Source organism: Xenopus laevis, chromosome 6L (assembly GCF_017654675.1).
Source record: "Xenopus laevis strain J_2021 chromosome 6L, Xenopus_laevis_v10.1, whole genome shotgun sequence".
NCBI classification, from domain to species: domain Eukaryota; kingdom Metazoa; phylum Chordata; class Amphibia; order Anura; family Pipidae; genus Xenopus; species Xenopus laevis.
The window spans coordinates 95,852,114-95,870,920 of NC_054381.1; the positions used below are offsets into that span (position 1 = coordinate 95,852,114).

The 18,807-nt window shown below is 37.6% G+C and overlaps 1 protein-coding gene across 4 annotated transcripts in view; it reads left to right on the plus strand.

Moving 5' to 3' along the window:
• Positions 1-18,807, plus strand: part of sycp2l.L (synaptonemal complex protein 2 like L homeolog) — a 49,232-nt gene that overhangs the window by 10,262 nt on the left and 20,163 nt on the right. For all 4 annotated transcript variants that reach the window (XR_001936166.2, XM_018267789.2, XM_018267787.2 and 1 more), the window contains exons 11-23: positions 2,002-2,054; positions 6,354-6,399; positions 6,479-6,571; positions 7,027-7,087; positions 8,227-8,372; positions 9,662-9,737; positions 10,563-10,672; positions 11,732-11,801; positions 13,529-13,604; positions 13,922-13,964; positions 14,992-15,053; positions 17,837-17,894; positions 18,496-18,545. Coding sequence is in view for 3 of the 4 variants with exons in the window: in XM_018267789.2 (XP_018123278.1) it covers positions 2,002-2,054; positions 6,354-6,399; positions 6,479-6,571; positions 7,027-7,087; positions 8,227-8,372; positions 9,662-9,737; positions 10,563-10,672; positions 11,732-11,801; positions 13,529-13,604; positions 13,922-13,964; positions 14,992-15,053; positions 17,837-17,894; positions 18,496-18,545 (944 nt within the window). In the remaining variant the exon portion in view is untranslated. The remainder of the gene's footprint in view (positions 1-2,001; positions 2,055-6,353; positions 6,400-6,478; positions 6,572-7,026; positions 7,088-8,226; positions 8,373-9,661; positions 9,738-10,562; positions 10,673-11,731; positions 11,802-13,528; positions 13,605-13,921; positions 13,965-14,991; positions 15,054-17,836; positions 17,895-18,495; positions 18,546-18,807) is intronic.

Below are 18,807 nucleotides of genomic sequence, written 5' to 3' on the forward strand. Positions count from 1 at the left end.
ATAAAATGGGCACAAAATTGTCTATTTACAAAGATAATTGAGTAAACAGAATTTCCTTTGTAAGCACTAATGCGCAACATTGGGAAACGTATACACAGAGATATCACAGCAATCTGTGTGACCGCTTCCAATCCAATCAGGACTAGTTTTATTGCATTATTGCTAGTAGAAGCTGTGTAAGAGCAATGCATGGGGATCCAGAGAGAGAGAGAGACCGTGTGCAGGTGAAACATATCTACCCCAATGGGGTTTTCAGGGCCCTGAGACAACCAAAGTGCAGTATTCTTACTGCATTTGCTGTGGGGCCCAGGTGCGATCGCACCCATGTTTCCCCGATAGTTACTCCACTGTGCCCAAGCTTCTCAACTTGCCTCATGGCTGTTAACAGCCCATATTAAGTAGTTGTTTGGGATAATCTATTGGCTTTTACTGTCCCATTTATACAGTGCAAATTCTTAACAATTGACTCTATGGGAGCCCATAATTTGAAGAATGGGTTTCTGGATAAAGGACCTCCCTAGATTCACCTACTTCTGTGGCAAGAAATGTTACTTTTGCCTTTTCCCTTATCCTTACACTGAGTTCCAAATTGACTCGAAACCCAAGTATCAGGCTGATAAATTGGCCCGAGAAATGTGTGGCAGACTGTATTCGCTGCTAGCCCAGTCCATCCACTGATGTCACAAACCAGTATAAGCAAAATATTACCCTTTATTTGTTTTTAGTATAGGATTTGTCATGATTATGGTCTCGTGAATCATAACACTAGCACTATTAAAAGAGGAATAAACTGTAATGCTAGGAATGCTTACCAAAGTAAAAATTATAAAAGTAGGCAAGTCTAAGGCTACAGTAAAAATAGAAATAGTCCCCATGTATGTTGAATATGTGTAGACCTAAAGCCAGAAGGTGCATATCAAACCAATAACAGAAACTGAGAAGGCACTCCAATTTAATATACAGGCAAAGTAAGGTAAAACGGTAGTCAAAAACTACCCAGACTTATAGGGGATCTGTCATTGCCTTCATGATAGGACAATAATACACAGTACTTTGTCAGTTCCTGGTGGCACCTAAGAAGCTTCAAGGCTGTATAAGTGTGCACTGGCTCATTACAAATGAATTAACTCGGTAACCAAAGAGGATAGATATGCATGTTATTGTGGGCTTTCAGCACAAAAAATTGTAAAAATGTATGTTTTAAAATGCTATTTCTTGAAATACTGTACCTAGATAACACTTTTGTAAATTTTTAAATACTTCTCTGGATAGAACTAATGAAAAGACTAATTTATCTGGTCTGCAACTTCTAAAACGTTCAAGAAGTTGACTGTTCCATGGTGGTTTATTCTCCACTTCTTTTTCTCCAGACTTTTGAATTTTCCCTTGGTTTCTTTAGGCCTGTTTTACCTGCTAAAGTAAAAGATTTTTCAAAAAAATATATGTTTGTTTTGAGTTAATTGCTGTAGTTATTCAGAGCTAATGAATATTTCTGAGCAATAAACAACATTTTGGGGGTTATTTATCAAAAGTCGAGTTTGTGAGGTTTTTTTTCTACCTCGAATAAACTCGCAACTTGAATATTTGCTTATTTATGAAAAAATCTGGATGTAAACAAACTCAATTGAATGTAATTGGGGTGCAAAACTTAAATACTTGAATTGAAAGAGTTATCAGCAAAAAAAAACTTGAATACCTCAAAATGATCGATCGAGTTTTTGAGCACAAACCACTGAAAAAACCAGAACATCTTCAAAATGGTTCAAATGGTTCAAGGGACCTCTGCCATTGACTTCTCAACCTTTAATAATTAACCCCTTTATGTTAATAGCAAAACTATGGATTTATGAGCTACATAAATGCTTATTGAACAAAAAGCAAGCATTTTTCTTGCTAATAAGGTGCTTTCATGATATGTTCCTCTTCTGTAAACGTATAACATTTCATCCTGTGAATAATCCTACATCTGGAGTAACCCACTATTTTGTTTCCATTTTCCAGGATTGCAGAAAGTTTTTGAATTGCTTGAATTCTAGGCATCAGAACAACAAAGGGTATGGATGGGTAACGTAATAAAATAATAATTTTAAATATAACTCTTGACACACTAAAGGTTGTATTTTCTCTGTGTAAGTGGAAAAAAATCTAGTGGTGCTAATAGCCATAACCACTATCTCTTCACATCAGGGTGCACTGGACAGATTATATATTTACTGCTTAAGGGTTTTTTAACCTTTGAGTTAACTCGTAGTATGATGCAGAGCATGATATTCTGAGACAATTTACAAGTGGCTTTCGTTTTTTATTTGTGTTTTTTGATATGATTTTTGTTCAGCGGCAATCCAGTTTACAAAATACAATCTGGCTGCTATGGTCCAAATTACCCTAGCAACCATGCATTGCTAAGAATAAGAGACTGAAATATGATTAGGAGAGGGGCTGAATAGAAAGATGAGTAATAAAAAGTAGCATTAACACTATATTTGTAGCTTTACAGAGCATTTGCTTATTAGATGGAGTCAGGTAGCCCTATTTGAAAGAGTCAGAAGAAGTCAAAATAATAAAAAAGGCAAATGATAAAAAAAAAGCTATAAAAATAAAACCAGCTTAGAATTGGCCATTCTATAACATACTAAAAGTGAACTTAAAAGTGAACCATCCCTTTAAGAACAGTGTGATATTCTGGAAATTTACATTTTTTTTTTTCCTTTCATCAAAAGAAAAATCCTTTTCCCCATAGTGCTTTTTGTATTACTTTTAATCACCAGTCTTATATTTTAACAATTCAGTTAATGGCAAATAATATATTTAAAAGGTTGGCAACAAGGACATTGTGTTAAATTGGTGGGGAGTGTAAGAGAGGTTAAAGGGTAAATGATATCAAAACATGAAAAAAATCACTGGGGATGCCAAAATGGTTGGGACAAAAGTTTGCAGCTTTTTCGCTTCTTTGAGCTTCGCTGGGGCTCTAGGACTGGTGTGCATGTGCAGTAGTATGAAAAGCGGGTTTTTTGCTTATGTGTTCAGCTTTTCACTCAGCTGCACATACACACCCAGAATATAAAGAAGATCCAGAAAGTAGAGGATGATGGCGGTGTGTCTATCCTACAGTAGTACCCTGGGTCATTGCAATTTTTCAATGAACAGGAGAACCAGCCCGGTCTCTTAGCTTCAAGTACAAACAAATTATTTGTTGGCAACAATTGTCCTATTTTATATGAGAAAAGTTTTTATTCTATAGTCTTGTAGAGAGCTATGGACCTGTCTTCATCTGCTATGTTAGAACTTAAACAATTGTATTATATTCTATACAGCTTATTTATCTTTTGTGTAAACATATACCTATCTTATGCTCTATGCAATTTAAGCTTAATGGTACTTTTATGATTTATTTGTATGGTTTATACCATTTCTGTTCAACAAGATGGCGCAGGTAGTGATGGGCGAAATTTTTTTTGTCAAAAACGTGCGCCGGCGTCGGAAAAAACGGGCGCCAGCGTCAAAAACTAGACGCTGGCGCCATTTCGCAAATTTTTCGGCGAAGCGAAACGGCGCAAATTCTCCCATCACTAGGCGCAGGTTCTAGCAGGAGGTAGTCCATAGGTGTCGGTGTGTGGAAGGAGTTTGTTCTGGCATGAACATAAAAGCCAGAGTGGACTTATCGTATGCCTCTTTGACTGATACACTGGGCCAGTGTCAGACAGGAGAGACTGAGGCTTCTGACACATGAACCCCCACCCCCCTCCAAGCCCCCTGCCCCAGCTGCAACCCTCTTTTGGCCAATGGCGCATAACTGTTCTTTCGATCAAGTCCAGGGGTGGAGAGATCAAGCAGCAGCATGAGCCTGCTTGGGGCAGCAGACTGGTGTGGGTCCAGTCCGACCTGGTCAAACTTTATTCAAAATACAAAAATTTATATCAAAAAGATATGTCCCAAGGCTTATCTTATATCTTTTATATATATCTTTATCTTACATATATCTTTTTGATATAAATTTTTGTATTTTGACTGCATTTGGATCTGGGGTGGGTCCCTCTGGCTTAGTTGGAAACAAAATAGTCATATGGACTCCTGACCTACAAATGATATGAAACTTTATTCAAAGTCATATAAATATTAAGTTGTATGCGCTTCCTGTCAATTAGATCCCATCGGTGCTTTCACAAGCTCTTCTGCTCTTGACTTGGATTCTGTCTTGCTTTCCCGCTTTCAAGTTGAAGGCGCGATTTTGATAGAGAAGACAAGAGCAAGTTCAATAAAAACTTCAATCACAATTTTGAGCCATTTCATCTGCTTGCCCGATACGATTTCCTAGTCCATAGCAAAGTACAACGCACGCTGAAATTTGCAGTCCCTGGATTGAATGGAATTTTGCAGCTGAGACTGAACATCCAGGAAGAGCATCAGTGTGTTTGGGACTACGGAACAAGAGGCAACAGAGTGGACTGAAATGGGAGCCGCACTGTGAATTTCTATCGATATGCGATCTAATATCCAGCAATCTTGTGAGTAATAACCAAGCAGGGTGCCTGCATTTATCAATTAACATTGTGTTCTCTGTTTTCTTTTTGAGGCCGACGGAGTGTTGCACGGCGTTGGTGAGAGAGACGTGTGCTGTGGGTCTGCACAGCGGAATCTCTTCCTGTCAAAAAGAACACATGGGGGCACATTTACTAAGCTCGAGTGAAGGATTAGAATGAAAAATACTTTGAATTTTGAAGTTTTTTTTGGCTACTTCGACCATCGAATTGGCTACTTCGACTTCGAATCGAACGATTCAAACTAAAAATCGTTCGACTATTCGACCATTCGATAGTCGAAGTACTGTCTCTTTAAAAAAAAACTACGACTTTGTAACCTAAAACCTACCGAGCACCAATGTTAGCCTATAGGGACCTTCACCATAAGCTTTCTAAGCTTTTTTTGATCGAAGGAAAATCCTTCAATCGAAGAATTTAAATGTTCGAATGAACGATTTTTCCTTCGAACTAGCTTTTGCGGCTTTGAAGCATTTGCGGTAAATCCTTTGACTCCGATAGTCGAAGGATTTTACTTCGAGGGTTAATTAACCCTCGATATTCGACCAATAGTAAATGTGCCCCTAAGACTTTCCTTTTTTCAGTCCGGTTAAGACTCTAAGGGGCTTCGAGTGAAGGATTTGAAGTAAAAAAACTTTGAATTTCAAAGTGTTTTTTGGGCTACTTCGACCATCGAATGGGCTACTACGACCTTCGACTACGACTTAGAATTGAAGGAATTGAACTAAAAATCGTTCGACTATTCAACCATTCGATAGTCGAAGTACTGTCTCTTTAAAAAAAACTTCGACCCCCTAGTTCGCCATCTAAAAGCTACCGAACTCAATGTTAGCCTATGGGGAAGGTACCCATAGGCTTTCCTAAGTTTTTTTGATGGAAGGATATTCCTTCGATCGTTGGATTTAAATCCTTTGAATCGTTCGATTCAAAGGATTTAATCGTTCGATCGAAGGAATAATCCTTCGATCGCACTATTTGCGCTAAAATCCTTCGACTTCGATATTCGAAGTCGAAGGATTTTAATTCCCAGTCGAATATTGAGGGTTAATTAACCCTCGATATTCGACCCTTTGTGAATCGGCCCCTAAGTGTTGTGGGGGGTTCTAATTGACGGGAAGCGCATACAACTTACTATTTGTATTTCTTTTAGGTTTGGAAATCTTTTGTATTTGTGCACCCAATTAATTTGCAGTCAACCCAATAACTTTGGCCAAACACTTGAATGCTAGTAGAGACCTTGTTGAAGGACAGTGCTACTAGGATGAATTACTGGGTAGCACTGTATACCCCTATAACATCTGAAAACAAAGTAAGGTGGATAAGATCATGAGACCATGGTTGTAAATAGAAGGTTCTTAAGCAATGTGTGGTCCCCCCCTGTTTATTAATAAATAACATGTATGTTACCACTGTGGTGCTGGAAGGGTAAATCAGCCTCATTGATTACAAGTTCCATTACTTTTCCAAAAGGTTACGGACTCCTTTGTCCAATATACTGTTATTGTATTCCTGGTGCACTGTTAAGATGCATTGCATTCTTCTCTGTATCCTATCCTTGAAGAACCTTTTATGAACATTTTCCTGGTCGTGGTGATTTAGATCAGCATTGAGATTATATTATTTTAAATGCCATAGACAAGCAAGACTACAGTATATTCTGACATGGTTGCTATTATTGTTCTGGTGCATATGACATTTATGTTAGGACAAGAGTAGCAATGTCAATTGATGAGCATCAAATTTTAATGAAGCTGTAAACAAAAACAAAAAAACATACAATAATAAAATTAACATGTGAGTCCATCTTCATTTTAGGGTTTATACATTTCCTTGCATCACTGTTTTCACTGATCTGGATGAGGTAAGACAAACCTAGCATGCTTTATAAAGTGGTGTACAGTATTTAGTGCTGCTAACTCTGTTTGTGATGCAATGCATAGCTGAAAAAACCACAGGACGAAAACTTGGAAGACTTCTGGATCGATTTTAATGCTGGAAGTCAGTGTGTGTCTTTCTACATCCATAACACAGAGGTAAGTTTGACAGCGCCAGGGAAATGATGTGCCTTAAAGTGATACTGACACTAAAAAATGAATTTTAGCATATGAATGAACATTAAATGTTACCTATAGGTCATGTTGATCATTTTTTGCTGAGAGGTTTGTTTTTGTATATAATTGTTAGTTGAAGTTCCTAAGCCTGACTCTCTGACACTCTGACTTTGCCAACCTGACTGTCCCATCTCAGCCTGTTAGTTACAGTTTCTAATGCTAACGGACTCCTGCTGCACAAATATGGCAGCCCCCTCATACAGGAACATGGGGGATCAGACAGGTAATGTAAAAGCATCATGCAAATACTTTATGGCAAAGTTAGAAGTAGCTTGCAAAGCCAATATTATAATAGATGAAAAAAAAAGTTTAATTTCAGGTGTCAGTATCTCTTTAACTGTGTAAAATAATTAAAACTTCCACTTTCTGTATCACAGGGTTCTCTTTGGGATTCCGTCAGGCTGCTGAAGGAGTCTGTTTACAATTACACCCTGAAAGGTAGTGAACGTTGCTGATCTTATGTCTTGTTTGGTCATATCTTTCCGAATTAAGTTTTAATATACAAAAAAGGGGGGTTGTGGGAGCATTCAAAGGCTGTTAAAATATGTTTAAGTACAATGGAAGTGCTACTGATTTCGCCAATTAATCAATGCACATTCCCTGGTCCCCTGTCTCATAAATAATTCAGTATATATGCAAGTGCATGTGTTTACAAAAACAGGGGTTCTTAGTTACGATCATAAAGTGGATAAGCGACCATACCACATCAAGGTAAACCCCATATGGTGTCCCTAACTTTTTTACCTCCGGTCATAGTATAAAAAAACTTGTACCTCTGAATAATAGCATTACTTGTGTCTCCTGAACCTTGTTTTCAGTCTGAGGGCTAGATCCTCCCCCGCCACTAGCTTTTGCGGCTTTTAAGAGAGAGATTGCCCAAACCAATGCCCATTTTTTTAAAAGCATAGGACCACCATTTGTTTAAAGGAGAAGGGAAGCTCCAAGACAGTTTATTGCCAATAGATTAGCCACAATAGTGCAAGCTATAACACTATATTTATTCTGCAGAATGCTTTACCATACCTGAGTAAACAGCTCTAGACACTGACTCTGTTTGTTCAGGATAGAAGCTGCCATATAAGCCTGGTGTGACATCACTTCCTGCCTGAGTCTCTCCCTGCTCACTAACAGCTCTGAGCTCAATTACAGCAGGGATGGGAGGAGGGAGGGGGAGAGGAGCAAACTGAGCATGCTCAAGGCCGTGCCCTGGAGGTTTAAGCTGAAAACAGGAAGTCGGATACAGAAGCGCATGTGTACACAATAAAAGCAAAGAAATGTGGTGTTTCTTTGACAGAGGACTCAGAGCAGAATTACTATGAGGGTTTACTGGTGTATTTATATAGACCTTTCTGATAAAGCTTACTTAATTTTAGCCTTTCCTTCTCCTTTAAAGGGGTGAGTATGGGGTGCTACAACCCACATGAAACTTAGCCTGCAGCTTCTGGCTACAATACAATATACAAAAAAGGGGGGTTGTGGAAGCACTCAAAGGCCAAGTTAAAATATGTTTAAGTACAATGACAGTGCTACAATGGAACATAACTGAATTTGTCATTTGTCTAACCCTTGTTCCATAGAAAATGATGGAAAACAAATGTTGAGCATATATCTAAAAGATCCTCAGATTATTAATGCCAAAGACATAACAAAATTGAAGATCTACTTTGAGCCCAAGCATGACATCCAGAGCGCCATCCAGAGAGTGTTTGAAGATATAAATGAGGTATATTTATTTAACTTATGATTATGACACGTATGGGATCTGTTATCCGGAAACCCATTATCCGGAAAGCTTTTTTCCTTTTCTCTGTAATAATAAAACAGTGCATTGTACTTGATTCTAACTAAGATATAATTAATCCTTATTAGAGGAAAAAAATCCTATTGGGTTTATTTAACGTTATTTACACATAGGGAGTTGTATACTAAATTCGGGTTTTTTTCTGATCAATGTTTTTTGGGCAAAAACTTGAATTTTTAGAGGAAAAAAGAAACTTGAATTTTTCTAGATTTATTATACCCCACATCCCCATTATTATACCCCACATCTGCTAAAAGTCAGAACCCGAAAATCAGCCAATGGGAGATGTCCCTTTCTACAATTTGAAGATATCGTGATCTGCCCTGTGTTTTGTCTGATAATGCGAAAAATTCAGGGGTTTTGGGCACTAACCTGAAAAAATTGATCGATTCGGGCGTCAAATCTGTACAATTTGTGTGATTCATGTTTTTGGTTGATTTTATCGACTTTTTCGAGTTATTTTATTGATAAATCAGATACAATTGTGGATGGAAGTTTGGTCAAGCTTGGTTTAATAAAAATGAGAGAAATTCAAGTTTTAGTAAATAATCCCCTTAATGTATGAAGATACAAACTACGGAAGGATCCCTTTTCTGGAAAACCTCAGGTCTAGAGCATTCTGGATAATTGGTTCCATACCTGTACGTATAATTTGCTGTATCATTTGTTTCCTGATGGCAGTGGGGGCACAAAGTTAGTTGAATTATCTGTGGATATTGTATTTAAAGGAGTTTGAATATCAGGCTACTTTGTTGTATGTATCCCCCATGCTGAGAAAAAGTACCAATTGCAAATAAGTACCAATTACAAATGAGTACACACAATGCCACGCACTTTGTATACCTGTGTCCAACTGGCTTCTGCTAATTTCAAGCAGTTCCAGATGCATTTGGAGGAACTGAAGCTTATATCTACTAAATGGTAGAAAAAACAATACATGTATATATGTAAAAATAGAGTTAAACACTAGCAACCAGGCATATTGGAGAGTTGTTAAATGAAAATCTTAATAATTTAAAATTCACCAAGAATTAAAAGAAATCAACACTTTATGCAAATTGTCTTGGAATGTCTACATCATGCTACAAGTTAATCTAATGGTGAGCTACACCTTTAAGAGATTGTAATAGAATTCCTTAACTTTGTGGGAACCAGGTGCGCTTTGGCATATAATAGATTTACTACTAACCAAATATTATTTTATCTCAAAGAGCCACAGTGACCCTGTGGAATCAGATTCAAGGGAATGTTTAACAGATATCGGTGACGGCCTGGCTTCTCATGCTGGTAAGTGAAACTGGGTTCATTTGTTACTGGCTATTTATTCCGTTTGGTCTCCTAACTAATCTGGAAGTACAATAAACTCCTCCTTAAACTCAATACAATTCCACCATAGTTTACAGCATCTATCCTGGGACAGCTCATGTATGTTTTGTTTTTTTTGCTGTCTTCATGTGTGTTCTGGTAGACATGGAATCAACCTGTCAATGCACATGTAAACAAGACAAAACTCCACTGTGTGTGTGTGCTAATAACCTGTGTGTCATTGGTATTACTAATCTACCTGTGCTGCTGAGAGATAATCAAATAATATGCACTGCTGGTGGGACTTGGTTTGACAACCAATGAAATTGAGGACATTTTCTTCTCTGTTATACAGATTGCTACAATCTGATCTCAAGTAAAACAGGGCAACTGTGTTTGGAAGACATTAAACTATCAGTGAAAGACTGAGGCTCTACCAAGAAGGACTAGAGTCCAGGGTGATTTGCCCAAGAGTAGGGATCCCAGTGTTTATATCTAGGGGTAGAAGCTGTCCTGCCTAGATTTTAATTGAGGCCTAAATGCTGGGGTGACAATTTTTTGAGTTAATACATTTGTTATGCTGTTATTGGCTCCTGATGGGCAAAATCTTTTCTAAAAAGAATATTTGAGATTATATGCAGAGCACTTGTTTTATACTCTGTGTGAAGTACAGTTCAGCAACACCTATAGATGTAAGAGTCACATGATTTGTTTTCTGGTAAGTTACCGATCGCATTTTTTTAAGAAATAATAGTATTTTATTTTTCATTATTGCTAAATTTGTTCCCTCTGGTCATGTTTTGGCAGTCATAACAACAGCCACAACGTTTCAGCAGTGGAAGAGGAATCGAGCAAACAAAATGGATTCTTCGTCTGACATCCTTTGTTCTCTGACCAGTGAGCATTCCTCGACAACTGTGAGCTTCTGTGTCCACATCAATGAAACAAAATATTTTTTTTTATCAGTTTTACTATTTTATTTTAGATATGAGATCAGCCAATGTGTATAGCACAAAACTTCCACTGCTCACTCCTCCATATATATCATACTTAGTTACATACAGAGGTGCTTAAATGACGCCATGCTTTCCATTAGTGAGAACTTGCAATTGAAGAAAGAAATATGGTCAGAAATACAAAAAATACTGCAAGATAACTTGTTTTAGGCTAAAAAGACTGAAGCTTGGGCCAAAGGTCATCTTTAGCAGGACAATGATGCCAAACTAATCCCAGGTGTGGCTCAAAAACAAAAAGTTGAATGTCTTGCAGTGGCTTAGTCAAAGTCCTTATCGCTAATTGGGCAAGGCACTGCAGACTTTCTATAGACAGGATTGCAAAGCCAAGCCCAGTATTCAAGGTTAAGTCTCCACAGACACATCAATTGTAGTATAATCATAGGGAATGGTTTGTGTGTTAGGGTGACTTGAGTTTGTTTCCTGGAGTTGACATGTGTCAGGCCCTTGTAACCTTCAGTACAGCCCAACTTGAGACTTGATGATTTACACTGAGGCTTTGGGTACAGAAAGGGTGCTAAGCTGCCAATTTTTGCACACTACTAAACTCTGTGGCATATTAACAGCATCCCTATACCCATTTGGAGCTCACTGTGTCCGTTGCAGCACATCTAGAGGCTAAATGATTGTGATCTGCCCTGTCAGCTGAGAACTTTCTGCCTGTTCATAAGTGGTAGAGATTACTGTAATTTACATGTACAATTGAGCTACAATGCATGGTATTCTAAGATAAAGAAGTACACAAGTATTTTTTTTACTTGTGCTGTATATTGCAGATGCCCCCTTAGCATTTTGTAAGCATGTAATATTCAAATTCTCTTTATGAACGGAGTATATTTTCCATGGAAGAATTTTATTTAAACATAATTACATTCTTATTTATCTGGCTTTACTTACAGTCAAATCTTTTTGTTCACATTGGTCTGTTTTTTATCCTGTTTTTTTTGGGGGGTTTTTTACTAGAAAACGAGCTCTGCAAACCAGTCAATCCAGAAGACCTGGAGCACTTCTGATTCTCATGAAATTGTTATAGGTTGGTGGCATCTGGGTCAGATGTGATGACATATTACCTATGTGTCCCTCTGTCTTTGGGAATTGTATGCAAATAAGCATGAGCCATAAAGATTTTTTCCTTGTCCATTTCTAGAACCCCTGAAGTTTTATACAACATTTGCAAGAATTTCAATGTATGCAGTTTATTGGTGCAAGACCAAAAGAGACATTTAAAATAGGAGTATAGACAACATAATTGTGCTAAAGCTTTTTTCCCCTGGAGGCTAGTTTTTATCTCAGATCTCATTCTTGCTGTTTTGCCTCCACATTCCCACATACTGCAGTAAACTAGGGATCCATCAAATTCATAACTTTTGGGTTCTGCCAAACCATGAATCCTCAAAAAAAATATGTTGGACTGAATTTGAATCATAATGTGATTATTAAACTCTTGGGGGGAAAAACAAAAAATCCATCATCTGACAAAACATTGTTGTCCATTTTAGATAGCCTTAACATCACAAGAATTTAAGGGTACAGCATTTACTCAGTAATATTTTCTCAGCATCAAGCTTGTGTGGTTGAGTGAAAGGCGATATTGTTGACTGTGAGTGAAACCTGAGTTGCAGGGGAAGACGACTAGATATTAAAATAAAAGTTACAGAGAGGTTCAATTTTAGGTGTCAATGTGACATTCAGGATAAGATTGCAGAAAGCATTGGAAACAGATTAGAGCGAAAAAAAAAGTGACTTTAAAGCAGTGTTCAGAAAGATAGGATTTGAACTATAAAAGAGCTGTATCATGAACACCAATAGAGTATAAAATGTCTAGGAGGAGTGTGTGGTCAAAGGCTGCAGAGAGAGAGAGAGCTAAAATGATTGGTATGGAATAGTAATAGACTATGAGACTTTGCTTGGAAGTCATTGGTTACTTTCTAGTGCATTTTTGTTGAGTGTATTGACAGAGATGCTGGATGGGTTGTAAACAAGACTTTCCAACAATTTGGAGGCCCAAGTAAGTAAAGGAACTGCATGATAGTTGGTAGAAGAGCTGGAGTAGAAGTTTTATGAGGATGGGAGTAATTTAGCCCTTGTTTAAAAAAAGATGGAAAAGTAACAGCAGAACAGGGAAGGTTAAGCAAGCTAGCATCTACAAATATTAGAAATTTGGTGAAGGAGGTGAGGAAAGTTATGGGCTCAAGGCAGAAAGATGATGACCTCATGGTGGAAAGGAATAATGCATGATAATGGAGAGCTCAACCCAATACAAAGGATAACACTTATTGAAAGTGCAGGGTGCTTACCCAGAAGACCCTTCCCTTGCATTAGGGTCATGGTGGAAAGGAGAGTTGGTGAAGTTGGAAGTGAAAACAGGGGTGGCAGAACATGAGCTAAGAACGTGGCCTTCAGTGTAATTGAGTGTCTGTCTACTGAGAGAGGCCAAAAAAAAATTTGTTCTGAAGTTTAGAGGTACACGACAGTTGTCGTTGGGAATGTTAAAGTCACCAAGAATGAAAGCTGGTGTTTCACAGAAGAGAAATGGAGGAGCCAAGTAGCAAATTTATCTAGTAGAGGTAGAGTTGGGGCTGGGTGGTGATATAAGTGTAATACATAGTTTGGGGGAAACAATTTGAAAATTGTCTCCCGTGACATATGGGCAAAAATGTATGTAGAAGTGTTGTGTAACTGGTAGATCTTGTACTTCTGACCACCTATCTCTGTCACTAATTGGTTACTGCATCTACATTTATTTTATTTTGTGACTAGAATCTGTTCCGCTTGAGGCAGTTATATCTATCATTGACAAGCAAACAAATTCAGAACAAGTCCAAGATGACGATAAGTGAGTAGATTTAACAATATTTCATTTAGAAATGCTTGTACAAAGCACGCTATAATAGGGACCCTGACCTTTTTATTTTGTCTCACTTTATTTTTATTGCATTACTTTATCATTATTTTTATTTATAGGAATGCACCAAATCCATAATTTTTAGTTTCGTTCCATACCTAATCCTCCATGGATTAAGGATATATTTTTGTCTTTTACTGCAAGATCAAGAAATGGTGGGAGCCGTAAATCAACCACTAGACGGCAGCTAGACATATCTGTTGTTCTCTATTTGAATAATTCCATCTAATTGAATGTTTCTTTTCTAGTGATGCAATCCTTCAAGAGACTCTTTCTGATGTTCCTTCAAAGGTACAGCAACCGCAGTAGGGAAGGCAGTAGCTTTTAGCCCTCCATTTGTTAAGAACCACAGCTTGAGAATCTTGCCTTTAAAGATAACGGTATAGTGGCAAACTGAACTTATCACTGAAAGACTGGTTATGTAGAGGGGAATTGCATCAGTTTGGTCTTCTAGGACTTGTACAAGAGGCTGGGATTATTTGTAGGCCTGGTAGGCTGTTCAGTTGAAGAATGGAGAACAAGCTAATGGGAATATGACATAATGTTCGAAAAGATTTAGTTTTGAACATAAACTTTATTGGCCCCTGTATAAACTAACTGCAAAGCTAACTGCATAGTTGAACATGATCAAAACTGCAAGAAAAATTATCCCATGCATAGTCAGTAATTGGAGCTGTAGAAAAATGATGTCTTACTTGATTAATCGTGTTAATACGGTTTACATTTTAGGTGTAGGAGGGAACTATATCTGGAAGGGTTCGTTGGATATTTTAAGTGATGGAGTACAGAAAATATAGATTCGATTGTTGACTGATCTGCATTATTTTGTTTCTATAGTGGAAGCAAATGAAGTTCTCTACAAGTATTTTCTTTTGAAATTCTTATTTTTCTTTTGTAAGGAAAGAATGATCACCTAATAGGTTCCCAAAAAAATAGACATAAAGTCCAATAGCCTTGATAAACAACCCAGTGAAGCCCATTACCATCTTTGATGTGTACCTTTTTTGAAACCATGAAATCAATTTACTCAACTTGACTTGTTCAGTATGCTATAGTTTTTTGGATTCTATATATAATTTAGACCTTGAGCACGTGGGACCTATACACTGGTTAGCACAAGTGCAACACAGGTTGAGCACTCAAACATTTGAAGGAAAACTTTTTTGACATGCATGTTGCATACTGTAAAAAAGTGTTAAGTGTGATATTGAAGCGAAATGTGTTGTAGACTGGAAAACCAAACAAGCATCTTTTTAAAAGTTTTTGAGGTTTTCTCTCTAAAAAACACAAATAACTTTCCATTTTTTTTGTTTTATAGGATTCAAATCAAGAAACCATAGAAGTAACAGAAGCCAGTCCTGACAAGGAGATTGCCCCAAAGTACAATATTATTATCTGATAAATTTGCATGTTTGCTGATTTGAATGTGTTTAATGTTGAGTATACAGTGCCCTCTAGTCAGAATCACTGCATAAGTTCTTTAGTGCACAGATGATACACATACCTGCGAATTTTCGTTTTCAGAAGTCTCCGCACAACTACATCAGACGTTATTTTGTGGCGAATACACAAATATTTATCAAAATGCGAAATTACTTTTCAACAAAAGAACGTTGGCGTACTTTCATCAGCGATGATTTGTTGGCGAGAAAATTTGAAAGTGAAATAGATTTTGGTCAAAAGGGTAACAAATTGAAATTTTCACACTTTGATAAATTAGTGGATTTACAATAGTTCACCTGGCGAAACGCAACGTAAGTTCTCCAGCAACAAGGTAATTCGCTAGCGGAGTGTGTTGCCCGATTTTTAGAAAATAGGTTGTGTCTCTAAGAAGTGTCTTTTTAGCGAACAATTCATCAGAAAAACACAATTCGCTCTTTAGTTAATGTTCCCCAATGAGTATATGGAAAGAAATTAACTTCCATATTCCGTGCTTTGCAAAAGCATTCAGACCTTTCATCAATTCTCTCTTCTACTGAATAACAATTCCTGTGCCAAACTTTGTTTGCTGTGATATTCTTATTTTAAAGGACTGAAACACATGACACTCCGCAGTATTAATGCAGTGCCAACTTATCGTTTAATGCCCAGTATAAACGCAGTGCCGGCCAAGTCGGCTGGGCGCCCTAGGCAACCCAGCTGACTGTCACCTCCTCCTCAATGGCCCGCGGGAATAAGCGCATGCGCGAACCAGCGCACATGCTGGTGATGCGTATGCACTTGTGCATACGGGCTTGGACTTGGACTTTCTTTTTTCAACCCGATTTAACTATGTAATTATGCGCGGGGGAATGCTTGCATGCACGGAGGAGCGTGCTGCCAGAATACCATAAGCCAGCATACAAGAATTGCTGCTGGTGGTGGGGGCACAAGAGTCAGAACTAGGGGAAAGCTGCAGAAGGGGTACCATGCCTGGCGCCCCTCCAACTTGGCGCCCTAGGCATGTGCCTCTTCTGCCTACCCCTAGTTCCGGCCCTGACAGTGTCAGCTTCACCATCGGGCCTGAATCCGCGACGAGGCCACAAAGGCCCGGACCTAGGGTGGCATAAATTAAGGGGTGGCATGGCGCCCAGCTGAACAGTTTGATTCTGGAGCATTAGGCGCTAGTGCTTCGGTAAAAAAAAGGATGCACATGTGTGCGATCCTTTGGGAGGGAGGGGGCAACGGAGGACACCGTTCCCTGTTCACAATTCCCATTACTCAACAGTATAAATGTAGTGCAAATGTTACATTAAATGCACCCCAAAACACCTAATCCTATAAATGCAGTATCAGCTTCACATTTAATGCCCCAAGACTCACAATAGTATAAATGTAGTGCAAATTTCATTCAGAACAACCAACCCTATAAAAGCAGTGTCAACTTCACGTTTAATGCTCCATTAGTCAACTGTATAATTGCAGTGTCAGCTTTACATACAACCGTATACAAGACATACAACAGTATAAATGTAGTGCCAAGTTCACGTTTAATGTACCCCAAGCCTATAAATTCAGTGTCAACTTCACGTTTAATGCCCCAAGACACGTGTTCAGTGGTCCCGAACCGCACAAAATGGAAAAACTGACTTTCACAGTGTTTATAGGGATACTGTAGCTACAGACTGGATCTGGACATGTATATCACCCGGTCATATCAGAGTAATTTGGCCATGAAACTTTGTGGCCATGTTCTACTTTTGTAAGTAATTTTTCTGCCAAAATTCCCAGGTCCTTTTCCGTGAAAGATTATGCTGATATAATTTTATAGTTTATTAACATTACCCTTAAAATATATCAACTGTTAAATATCATTCACAGTTGCCTCTATTCGTGCACATGACTTTTCATCCTCTGTACTTTTAGATCAAATATTCATAATATTTTGTTGCTTTATAATTCATTACAGATATGGGATCCGTTATCCAGAAACCTGTTATCCAGAAAGTTCTGAATTACAGAATGTAATCTCCCATAGACTCCATTTTATCCAAATCTAAAATTTTAAAAAATGATTAACTTGCATTGTAATAAAAGACAGTACTTTGTACTTGATCAAAGCTAAAATATAATTAATCCTTATCAGAGGCAGAACCAGCCTATTGGGCTTATTTCATGTTTACTTGATTTTCTAGTAGACTTAAGGTAGCAAGACCCAAATTACAGAAAGATCTATTATCCGGATAACCCCAGGCACTAAGCATTCTGAAAAACAGGTCCCATACATATTTTAACATATTTATAAAGCACCAAAATATTCCACACTGTCCAATAAATGAGTGCATACACTGAACATACAGATTTACATGTAAAACAACCAATTCTTAATACAAAGAGTAAAGAGCACCCTGCCCAATAGAGCTTTCAGTCTAAAATAAATATGTTTTAATAATCATCATCATCTTCCAGATAATTAATGACTTGTCTTGAAAAATCCTCAGGGTCACCTATATTTAAAGTCTTATCTAGTTTTCTTTTCATATAGTAAGGTAAAGTAATATGCCATTTCATGTGTATTAATTGATGCCATGTTTGTTTTTCATACTGTCACACAAGCTGCATACATTAATCAACAAGCTGATATGGGTATTGTTTAACAAATAGATAATTTAGGGGGGTTTAAATTATTTTTTTAATCTTTAAACATACACACAATAAAACACATTTACTCTTATGTCTTTTAGGAAATCCCAGGATGTTTTTCAATTTCAAGGTTATTCTGACTCCCTTGCATCTGATCAGGTAAACTGCTTGGGATTTTAATATCTAAACATGTAGCACAAAACTTTCATCAGCATCTGATACTGTTCATTAAAGGACCAGTAACATTAATTTTTTTATTAAAAAATTCGTTAGTGTAGAATGAAAAAAAGCCACAAAGACATATTAAACTTTTAAATCGCTAAGTCTTTATTAAGATATAACTTACCGAAACTCCGCTTGTGCTCCTCTTCAGAAAAGGCGATCCGGCGATCCATCGTGTGACGCTCAAATTCTCCTCCCTGCTTTCCTTATAGGAGATCGCCAGGGAGGAGAAATCGAGCACCGCATGATGGACCGACGCTGTGTTGCCTTTTCTGAAGAGAAGCGCAAGCGGAGTTTCGGTAAGTTATTTCTTAATAAAGACTTAGCGATTTAAAAGCTTAATATGTTTTTGGTTTTTTTTTCGTTCTACACTAAAAATTTTTAATAAAAAAAAATTGATGTTACTGATCCTTTAACGAGAGAATCATACAACTGTAACTGCACCTCTGTGTCCGTAAACCAGTTGTGAATGTATTAGTGTGATACTATATATTTAAATATGATAATAAAATATTTCTATTTTGTCTTTGTTCTAAAGGTGTCCGAAGCGAAAAAGAAAATCTTGCTACCGGAACAATCAATAGAGAGGTATTATTTGTTTAACTGTGAAGTTGCTGTAAAATATAACATTGCAGTATGACCTTTAAATAAAGACAGCCAATTCCACAGGCCAATCATCACCAATGCAGAGCTCTAGCACCACAAAACAGGTATGGGACCTGTTATCCAGAATGCTCGGGACCTGGGGTTTTCCGGATAACGGATCTTTCCGTAATTTGGGTCTTCATGCCTTAAGACTACTAGAAATTCATTTAAACATTAAATAAACCCAATAGGCTGGTTTTGCTTC